The 11239-nt window shown below is 45.5% G+C and overlaps 1 protein-coding gene and 1 pseudogene across 2 annotated transcripts in view; both read left to right on the forward strand.

Moving 5' to 3' along the window:
• SNX9 (sorting nexin 9) overlaps positions 1 to 8041 on the forward strand; it is a 79576-nt gene extending 71535 nt beyond the window's left edge. Inside the window, exons 15-18 of one of the 2 annotated variants that reach the window (XM_039873883.1) lie at positions 754 to 843; positions 2643 to 2757; positions 4387 to 4478; positions 6434 to 6559. In XM_039873883.1, coding sequence (XP_039729817.1) covers positions 754 to 843; positions 2643 to 2757; positions 4387 to 4478; positions 6434 to 6481 — 345 coding nt within the window. In that variant the 3' untranslated portion in view covers positions 6482 to 6559. Of the gene's footprint in view, positions 1 to 753; positions 844 to 2642; positions 2758 to 4386; positions 4479 to 6433 lie in introns of both variants that reach the window. The other variant, XM_039873882.1, reaches the window with a different exon arrangement.
• Positions 5545 to 5660, forward strand: LOC120611482 (uncharacterized; annotated as a pseudogene).
• Positions 8042 to 11239: the final 3198 nt, after the last annotated feature.

An 11239-nucleotide genomic window follows, 5' to 3' on the forward strand; every position in this document is an offset into this window, starting at 1 on the left:
AGCGCAGGATTCAACAGCCAATAAGGAGAAAGCACCTGCTCCAGTCCAGCATGGAGCAGGTCTTTGTCACAGCGCGTGGCGTTTTCTAGCGTCTCTAGTAGCTTATTCTAAATCCTTTTTACAGATAACAGAAGTAAGTACCTCTAAGGGGAACGACCATCTAAGTTGTTCCAAATCCCTAAGTTAAAAAAAAATTTTTTCAGATGGCTTTTAAAAGTATGTTTGTGTACATGTGCCCACACATTCATGTAGTGGCATTAACTACTTTTCTGACACTTGTAAAAAAAAGATTAATTTTTAAAACTGTTAGTAACATAGCTGTGAAATACTATAATTCAGCAAAATCAAAGATGTTAAAGTTGCCACTTAAAATGATTACCAGATTTTTTATATTTTTATGTTTTCTGCTCATTTAAACATATCTTGTTTGCTTATATGTTAATATACAGTCTTAACCAGTATTTTTTTCCCTCATGGTGTTCTACTTCGGGCCACCTCAAAATAGCTAATTTGACCAACCAACTTAAAAATTATATGATGTTTTATCATTTTCTTTACAACCTGTGGTTAAGAAGATAGCAGTAGTCTTGGAGATTATTCTTTCGTAGGAAAACTAAGCTAACTGTGTAACACTCTAACTGAATGTAGTGCCTGGAGGATTTGGTTCATACAATCCACAGATAGAACAGTTTTCCTTTCCTTGATTGTCTGAATTCCTCTGCCAGTAACAACCAACCTGTGTCTTGTTAATAGCCAAAGAAAGATCTGCATTTTCTGATGGAGTGTAATCATGAATACAAAGGTTTCCTGGGCTGCTTCCCTGACATTATTGGCGCTCACAAGGTAACTCGATATAGACGTTTACAGACGACAGCACGGCGACCCACACAGGCCTCACGTCTCATCACACTCCTGAGTCAAGGGAGGCTTTCTGGAACCAGCTGGAAATGCTTGCACTGTTTAAATAGCAAGGTCCCATCTCACGTTTGGACATAGAGTTTTTAGTTTCTTGTATTATGTAAGATTATTTTGAAGGAACTAAAAATACGAAAAGTATTTATGCATGTAGTTAAGTCAGGTATTCAACAAAATAATCATGGTGTTCAGAATTCAAGACAGTAATAGGAATAATCTGTCCCTTATCAGAGAGATCCTGTCAGCTGCTGGGTGCAAGTCCCCGAAGAGCCTGCTTTGTCAAGAGGAAATTAGGTTTCCTAAGTAAAATTAAAATGTCGGTGTTGATTTAATATGGTTATCTATAGTAATAACAAGGAAACGATATAATTTCCATCAAAAAGGTATTTTTTAAACCAAATAAAAAATTGATTTAGGGTGTCCTCACATTTTGATTCTGATTAATTTTTTCTGTTTCAAAATCTGTTACCTCAGAATTATAGATATTTTATCAACCATAGTTTGTTGTGGTATACTTGGATTTATTCGCAAACTCTCCACAAAGGGCTAGTCTGTGATCCTGATGATCCTGGCATGTGTCCATTGCAGCATTTGGCTTTGCAGTTAAAATATCATGAAGAGGTAGCATAGGTAGATAAGATGCTTCGTACAGCTTCAGACAACGTAATACAAAACTCAGAACATTTTCTTTATCCATTCATCTATTGATGGACAACTAGGTTGTTTCCACATCTTAGCTCTTGTAAATTATGCCACAGTGACCATGGGAGTGCAGTATCTCTTTGAGATAGTGATTTCATTTCCTTCAACTGTATACCCAGAAATGGAATTTCTGGGAGAGTAGACCTTAAGAGTCTCATCATAAGAAAAAAATTTGTAACTATGTGAGGATGACAGATGTTATCTAGATTTACTGTGGTGACCATTTCACAATAGGTATATATATCAAATCATTATGTTGCACACCTTAAGTTAATACAGTGTTATATGTCATTATATCTCAGCAAAACTGGAAAAAATAAAATTAATAAAGTTAAAATCTCTGTAAATAGGAACCTCAGAACTGTTACTTTGTTGTAGGGATTCACGCAGAGTTAGAGTTCTAGGCGTAGAGCCTCACGTATGCCTGAGTGTGCCAGCTTCTTTTCCACACAGCTCCAGATATTGAGCACCATGTCGATGCTGGAGCGCGAAACGTTGGGCAGCTTTTACAGCTAATTCCATCTAAGTGTTCATTTAAATTGATTCAGTGCTTCTTATAGAAATCACAGAAGAGCTCAAGCCTTACGCTCTGCACGCCTCAGCACCGGCCCGAGATCCCCTCGCTCTAGTACAGAAGAGATGGAGGGCTGTGTGCGCCAGGCCACCCCTTATCAGATGTCTCTGTAAACCCACTGCGTCTGTTTTCCTATTGTGAGCTACGCTCATCCTGGCAGTGGCTTATAACTATTACAGAAATAGAATGTAGTTCAGTTTTCTGTTCTGTCGTAGAATAAAAATGTAAGTTTTTGCATAATTACATTTTTCAAGAATAGTAACCTTTTTGCTTCCAAGTGACATAAAGAAAATGACATTTAGATGCTTTCCCTATGTTCTTATTTTGTAGCAACATTTTCCTATTCAATAGCAGGCCAATTATAAAAGATGTTGCATTGTTATATCGTAAACTGATAGCTCATCCTTTTAGCTTTGTTTTACTGATTCCATTTCATTTTTATATTTCACAGGGAGCAATAGAAAAAGTGAAAGAAAGTGATAAACTGGTTGCAACTAGTAAAATCACCCCACAGGACAAACAGAACATGGTGAAACGTGTCGGCACAATGTCTTATGCATTACAAGGTAAGACAAAAGGTTTATGCGGAGCCAGTGGAGATCATTTTCCCCAAGGCAGTTGCTATTTTCCTTGCTGGAAAGAAATCCAAATGTGACCAATAGTTAAATAAATAAGAGCTGATTTAAAATATCCTCATAAGCTTCTTGTTTGCAGGACTCTAGTGTTAATGAAAATCCGCAATATTTTACTCATTCACACATTAACCTGAATGACAACTTGATTAACTTTGCACATTTTTATTATTTCTTAGAAACATTGAAAGTTCGTTTTGAACTATTTGGAGGTAGCATTTTGGCACAGTGCGACTGTTAGGAAAATGAAGATATCAATTTTTATATATTTGAGTGTTTTCCAGCACATAGGAGCAGAAAATAGATTTTTCCTGTTTTGGTGGACGGGTAGAATATTCATGGGCAAAGGAGAAAGGGGAAGGATTTCTAGTATGAACAAAAGCACAGAAAATAATGGTACAGGATTATGTCATTAGCCTTTGGGAATAAAACATAGCTGCAGGTTATTGGGGTGATCATGGAGGGCCTTGAAAGCCAGGCACAAGAGACTGGACTTGATGTGGGCATTGAGAAAGTCATTACAAGGTTTTGATGAGGAAAGAAAAAGGGACTGCTTAAAGGAGAAGGGTTTGCTGGTCACATGGGGTCGGTGCGAGGGGCGACGTGGGTCAGCCCGGCCCGGCCAGAAGACCCCGGCTTTGTGGTGTGAGGCATTGAGGGCCTGAGGAAGATGTGCGGGGGAAGAGGACATTTGCAGGCCCGTCTGGGCAACAGCCTTCAGGACCAGGGCATTTCTCGGGGAAAGAGAAGACCGTGTGAGAGGGTTCCGGAACTAAGGCAGCTGGGGCAGAGTCGGGGAACCTGATGGCAGGTTTGGGTTTGGAAGGGTTTGGAATAGGGAATTTGGTATTGAACTTGCATTGGAGGTTATCCAGATAGGTAAATGAGTAGCTTACCACTTCAGATAACAATGTAAAACAGCTTTTTTAGGCATCGATCCCACTCGTTGGCTTTCTAGGCCAGAGTATAAGGGAAAAGGCAGGTGGAGGGGTGGCCAAGCGCTCTGGGAAGGGAGGCCTCTCCAGGCTGGCTGGGGTCAGGGTGGTACTGAGAGACACGTTTCGATGTGGCATTCATTTGCTGAATCGATACCTCCAGCAGGACGAGGAGCGGGTGTCAGACCCCCTGGCCTGGTAGGAAGCGGGTTTCTAACAGCGCCCGTGCTCGTGGGTGGTGAAGCACCCGCCTGTCAGACCCCGAGAAGCAGCCTGGACAGTCTGTGCGGAAGGGACACGGCAGGTCCCCCGTAAACAGGCCTGAAGCTCTGAGCCGCAGTCGCCTGTCTGTGGAGGCTGCGCCGACGCGGTTCCCTGCTCTTACAGTCAGGAGAGTAGATCACATTCGGGTGATGATCTGTGCTGGGTTTCATGGTGTTTAATGTGCAGATCAACAAAAGCCATCCACTATTGGAAAGTGGTGTTTGCTATTACCCGTTCAAATTGTTTTTCTAACCTCTTTATAATATTGAATTGGTTGGCAGTGAGTCGTAACCCAGCAAAGAGCTAGGTATTGTCGTTGGGCGTCTTGTGGGGGTACTGACTGACGTCTCGGTTTTGGTTGTAGCTGAGATGAATCACTTCCATAGTAACCGCATCTATGACTACAACAGCGTCATCCGCCTGTACCTGGAGCAGCAAGTGCAGTTCTACGAAACGGTAAGTTGCCTCCCCCCAGGCCGGCTGTGCACACACGAGGACAAGTTCATGGTCACGTACTTGGACCATATAAAGTTTATCCATTTGTATTTTTTAATCCTAAATTTTAAACCAAAAGAGGCTAACTGTTGAGCAGGGTTTATTTTAATCTTTTTAAATTGCATCTGCCTTTTTCTTTTGAATAACATTAGATAAAAAGGTTTCTCTTTTGAAGAAGGGGTACTGGATGCTGGCTGTGAGGCCTCAAGAAGCCCTATTGTGAGGTTCCTTCCCCTCCCTCACAGCCGCCCTGTGCGCAGGGAACACTGCTGAATGAGATGAGGTCACCCTGCCACCCATGCAGGCTCAGCTGGGGCAGGAGCCTGGCACCACACGGGACACCACAGGCGGTCTTTGTTTGCAAATGAGATTTCAGTGTACCAAAGGAATCACAGGAAGAAAATGCCAGAGAGACAGTGAAACCTTAAATATTTTCATTCCAAAAACGCAGACTTTTTTTTTTTTTTTTTTTTTTTACCTTCATGAGTTTACTTTGTTCGGTACAGTGCACAGAAAACAGCGCTCCAGTGTGTAAATGGAAACACAGACATCTGAAGACAGGTAACTTCAGAACCGACCAGGCGCTCGCTGCCATGTTTCTTACTAGTTCTTCACTGTTCCCATGGTACCAACATGTCTGTTCAGGGATAACAGTAGGGAAGCCCAAATTCACATCCATGCACATGTTGTTTTTGGGCTCGACACTGCCGAAATGTCTTTCTGACAGCAAATTCTTGAAAGGGAGCTGTGATTGATGTGTTTAATGCATATTGTGCATTGTGTGTTGGAAACGGTTTCGGAGACAAGTCTGCAGAAAGAATTCAGGAACCAGCAGTTCCCCCTCCCAGGGCGCGGCTCCCGGGGTCGCTCCTGCACGCCGCTTCCTTCACTGGTGCCGCTTGATGGTCGCCTTTCACCAGGTGCTAGAAGAGATTACATGGACGCGGTTCCATGGTGTAGTGGTCAGCACGTCTGCTCTACACGCAGAAGGTCCTGGGTTCGCGTCCCAGTGGAGCCACAGTCCATGGTCTACGGCCATGCCACCCTGAACAAGCCCGATGTCTGATCTCGGAAGCTAAGCGGGGTCGGGCCTGTTCAGTACTTGGATGGGAGACCACCTAGGAAGACCGGGTGCTGTAGGTGTAAAAAAAATAATAATAATAATAATAAAATAGATTACATGTGTGAGAAGGTGATCGAAGAGCGGGTCTTGAAATACTGATGATGTCGATGTGTTAAATAATTCTCAAGCCCGAGATTTAACTATTAATGACATCGTAATTCAAAATAGGAAGCTATGTATTTAATCACTGATTTTGTCATACCTAACATAGTTTTATGAGTAACCCTTAAATTATTAAAATACGCATATTTGTTCATGGAGCTAACATTTGTTATTATATACTAAGCACGTATTTTAAGTGCTTAGGATCCAAAGGTGACCAAGGCATGTCCTTGGAGAGACACAGGCTCATCACCATAACTGCAGAGCCGCGGTAGCTTTATAATGAGGGCGCGCACTGTCCTCCTGACGCTGGAGCAGAGGGCGTGCTCGTCGACGGGTCTTAGGTGGTCACAGGTGTCGGAGAAGGCAGGCGGACCTGGGCAGGCACGCAGACCGAGCCTCCTGCCTCACTGGGGGAAAGCGGGCAGTCCAGAAACGCCGCTGTGGGAAAAGGCGGACACTTCCTGCAGGCCAGGGCACCACCGTTGGCAACATGGGTCGGGCTTTAAGAAGGTCTTTTGGGCAGCAACGTGGAGGCTGTGCTGGTGCCAGAAGAGACTAGATGCGTGGACCCAAGTGTTTGAAATTATTGTGATGTTTAACTCATAAGAGATGAAAATAACAGAATACTATGAAGTCGTAATAGGACTGCTATCTCAATGTTTTTTTGTTTGTTTTTTTTTTCCACCAGATTGCAGAAAAGCTGAGGCAGGCCCTCGGCCGCTTCCCGGTTATGTAGAACAGAACGGAACATGAAGAAAACTCCGAAGTGCTTCTTTCTGACTCGGGGCAATGCGATTTAATTTCTCCCCCCTATCCAAAAGAGAAAGAAAGAAAGAGAACCAAAAAGAAATATGAGTTGCAAAAAACTGTGTTTAAATGCATCAGTTATATAGTCTTTCTACATCCATTATTTAAACCAATGGAAATTGTCTATATTTTGGGAAAGTACTTAAAATTATCAGAATTTTGAGTGGAAAATTAGAGGTTCCTCCCACTGATGTTTTATATTAAATTGTAATTTATAAGTCACCCACAATTTTCCAGTTCTTGCCCAGTGTCAGATAATTACTAATTGCTTTCTTAAAAATATGAACTATGCCAGAATAAAAAATATATGTTTGTATATTTTTATAATTCCTTTCAAGCCTTTGAGATTCCTGTCTGTTTAGGAAAATCTCCCTGCCTTTCACTGACATATTTATGACTCAAGTGCTTACGTTTTCAGGAGAGGAAGCAAAGAGGCACCCTCATGTGCCTGTCGTTGGGCCTCACAGGCCTCACATGTCCGAGGACGCAGCTTGGCAAAAGCTGATGATCAGGTTCCCCTGCTCCCTCCCTCCACCCCCACCCCACCCCGAAGTCTTCCACGGGGAGCGCTCTCTGTCCTCGCACGTCTTTCCTAAGCATGGCACGCTGTGTGCTAAAAAGAATCAAGTTGGGGACATTTGTTTCAAATGCTCTGTCTCTGTCCCCGGGGATGGAGTGTGCGGACATCAGTGCTCAGGAGAGAGCACCCTGGGGACAGACAGGCCCCTCCAGAGCCCGCCACCCGTTTTCAGTCTTCCGATTGTAGACTAGTGGGCCACTCGGTATTATCCGAAAAGACGAAACACGGTTTCATGAACCTCTCCCACCCCACCTGGTGGAAGAGCCTAGGGACCCACCAGGGTGGCAGCCTGAATGACATGCGGTAAGCCCCGGAGCCGTCGTGTTTAACTACAGCAGGATGGTCTTCCTGACTGGAACCTAAACTTCAGACAGACCTTTCCTGGTCACTAGCTGTTGGAACTTTCCTGATCACTAGTACTTCAGTTCATGGCGTAAAGCAGAGCGGAATCTGCAGAGCCGCAGCTTTAAGTCTGAACACTCGCAGACACACTGTCCTCCCGCGGACGAGTGTTTCCGCCTTCCTCAGTGGCCTTACTGCGTCATCTTCACTGCTTTTGTTTTTTGGACCTGATAATTATATTATAGAAAATGGGAAGTTTGGGCCAGCACAAATAAAGTGAAGCCAAAAAATAAGTAGAAGAGGAAATCAGATGAGCACGAATATGAGAACGTCTCGTTCTTTAATATCACGGGTTCTTGTTAATGTTTTTTAAGTAATTTTCCCTACTCGATTTTTCTTTTATAAAATCTCATAGAACAGTGTTTATGATACAGCCATTTAATATATGTACAAATTGTAAAGAATATGTATAAATATTTTACACAAATGTAAGAGCATGTAGAAGCCAACATATAATTGTTTTAAAAAACTGTACAGTAAATTCTCAAAGCACTTTTTCAAAACACATTTTGATGTTTCTGTGTGATTTTTTTTTTCCTTTTTTCTTTTTTTTTTTGATAATTGCTTCCTGTTGCCAGCTACTGAAAACAGTCCCCTTGGTGCCATAGCACAGGTTGGGAGAGAAGGCAGGATAGCTGAGTGGGGACCGTGGGCGTTGTGGCCACTTCTTCCTATAACCTTCCTGAGCTTCCGGGGCCTGCTCGGGCCGGGTCACACACGTACCGTCCCATCCGATGATGGAGCACTGCCCTGCACGCCCAGCTGCGTGGCTCGGGTCAGGTAACGCCCGTCATGACGGACAGCTCAGGTCGCACTTGGTGACTGGTGGTTAAGCATCAGTCTCTGCTGAGGCCCAGCAGCATCTGTCCCTGGGTCCTGAAGGCCTGCTCTGAGGTTCCCCCACGCGGCCTGCCAAAGGCTCCACCTGGCATCCTGGTCTGCCGCCGCCTCACGCACATTGGAGCTGCGGTCAGCAGGGGGCAGCACGCACGGCAGCCCGGGCTTGTTGCTCCTTACGGCCCAGCAAACCATCGCACCCAGTGTCTGCCTCTCAGATGTTCCGCTCTAACTCGTCTGAGGAAGGGGCCGGGAAGATGAACGAAGTCTAAGATGACATGGGAAGCCTCACAGCCGGCTGTGAGCCGGGGAAAGTAAAATGACTCTGGAAGACGGGGGCCGTTACCCACTGGGTGTCGCTCTTTGGAATACTGTCCTCCGAGTGGCAGAACTTCAGTGACCTAGTGTATATGTCATTCTCTCCGGGTTCCAACACACCATGTGGTTCTTGTCTGTTGATGTCCTGAGTTGTAATCATTTGTCTCCACTGTTAGATATCGCAGAAGAGCTAGAATTATGGAATGATTAATGATTTTTACAAATCTTGACGATGTAGAAATAGCAGCTAAGTATTCGGAAAGATTAGCCGAGAGGGTGGCAGAGAAACTCAGGCTAAAACATGGCACTTGGACCAGGCAGCAGGACACGGGCTGTTACGGTCGAGTTTCTCCACTTGTTCTTTGGGGGTATGGTTAGGAGTGATACTTATTGTAAAAGTATATTTTCCTGAGTTTTTAACAAAATGAACTTATAATGCAAAATCATTTACTCCGTTAGAACGATTAGTTCCCCAAGCCATCCGTTCAGTGGACAGTCATTAGGTTCCCTCTGCACGTACGAACCTCAGTCCATGCCGTTCAGTCCTCCCCGTGACGGAGGACTCACCAACAGTTCGAGGACGACCTTCCAGTGAAGAAACCGTTGGTCGTGTGAAGAGATGTGAATTGTGAGTTGGAGTTCTGGGCTGCGGTTGCAAGTCTGTCACCTTGAACAAGTCACGTAAGCTCTCCTGACCTCAGTCCCTCATCCACAGAGTACCAGGACGAGAACAGAACAGATGTGTCCTTGAGCTCGTTCCAGCCCTGGGACCCTTACAGGAACAGAAGAGCAGGGCTGGGGCTCAGGCCCATGGACACCTGGTTTCCTTCAGGGGGCACCCCCTCTCTGATACAGCCATTCCTGGCGCGTCCCACATGACCCCTAGAGGACATAGTCCCAGTGAGTTTAAGGACAGGGCAGGGCGTGCCCCAAAACTTTGTATTTTTATCACTCGTCAGCCCTGCCAATTCAGAAGTAGGACCTGGCCCCCATATCACCCAGCTGCTCGAAGGACATCTCCCCCGGCAGGCCATACAGGTAGCTTAGGAACACCTGCGATCCAGGGCAAATGGGACACCCCGCTTTTCCTCCATAACCTTGTTGATTGGAAGGTGACCAATAAGCACGAACTAACTCCCTCAGCAGTTTGTGAGGTGAGGTGCGGCTGCCAGCTCTCCTGCAATAATCCTTGTCGCTTCACAGTGGGGAAATGAAGTCCACGAGTAGCACCGTCTGCTCCAGGCCTTGTAAATTCAAGCACTAGTATTTACGGGTTTCTTTTACCTTCACAAAATGATGAGCCTCTGAAATAGCGAGGGACACCTGTGATCTTTGTCCTTCCCACCGTAGGCGTTAGTTGGGCTACAGGAAGGGAGAACGGTCCTCCGCAAGGTTTTTAAAAGTTAAACCACAAGCCCTTTGGCTTGCGAGATTCTGTCGCCTTCCCCGCTTCCTTCTCAACAGCACGGTCTCAGAAAAATCCCCAAATCATCTAAGAGACTCTCTGAGCTTATTATTTGAACATTAAATCCATATCGTGTGATGTCCTGTGGCTGGAAAGTTAACCTAAAGCATGTGACAGACCCAGAGTGAGGCCCAGGGCCTCGTTCAAATCGAGTCTCTGTGCGATTCGATGGCGGCCGGGGGCTGCTCCGCTCCCTCTTCTGGGCCTGGGGACACGCTTGCCCACTTCTCACTCCCGGTTTGCCCCATCCAGATTATTTTCCACGTTGATGGCTTTCCGATCAGCACCTGTATATCTTTGGTGGTCAGATGTTAGCAGTTTTCTGTTTGGTTTCTTAGTCATCAGATGTAAGTAATTCTTGACTGAAGAAGTAAAAGGGCAGTTAATGGAAAGGTTAGGAATGGGGCGCATTCAGAACCACCTGCAGCATATTAGCTCTGTCCAGGTTACCTCGCTCACCGGTTCCTTCCCACACAGGTGAAGGAACCACCTCGGGTTAAATGCAGTTCACTCCTTCATGTAATAAATGTTGGCTACTGGGATTATCGGTTCATCTGGATCTCAAAGAATGCTATGCCTTAGCCTCAGAGGACGAGGGTCAGCTGAAGGGACAGCGAAGCAGGCCATCGAGCAAGAAAAGCAGGCTGGAGACAACTGAAGGCAACACAGCAGGAGCCAAAATGACCTGAGCGGGTTCCATCCAGGCTGACAGTCGGCCGTTTTCCAGGAATAACCAGAGCCGTGACTGGGTTTGCATGTTAATGGCTCCCTCTGGCTCCAGACGGGAGAATGGATCATGGCGGACGAGCTTAAGCCCCTTTCTGAAGGCCCTGCCATGTGCCCGTATTATGATGTCCTCACACCCTGGGTGGTGACTATGTGACCAATCTCCAGTCTTGTGTGCATTTGGGGAATTGTCTGGCCCGTTGGTTTCTGGTGCTTGTGTCACTACCGTCATGTGTCCTCATATAAAGACATGAAGCACTATCCAGCCAAAGTCTTTCTAGGGGACTCTCCTGCAGATCTTCAGAACCAAACTAACTCTCCCCCTTCCCCCTCTTCCCCACCACTCCCCGCCTTCCCTC

This window comes from Pteropus medius, unplaced genomic scaffold, assembly GCF_902729225.1.
Source record: "Pteropus medius unplaced genomic scaffold, Ma_sr-lr_union100, whole genome shotgun sequence".
Lineage (NCBI taxonomy): Eukaryota > Metazoa > Chordata > Mammalia > Chiroptera > Pteropodidae > Pteropus > Pteropus medius.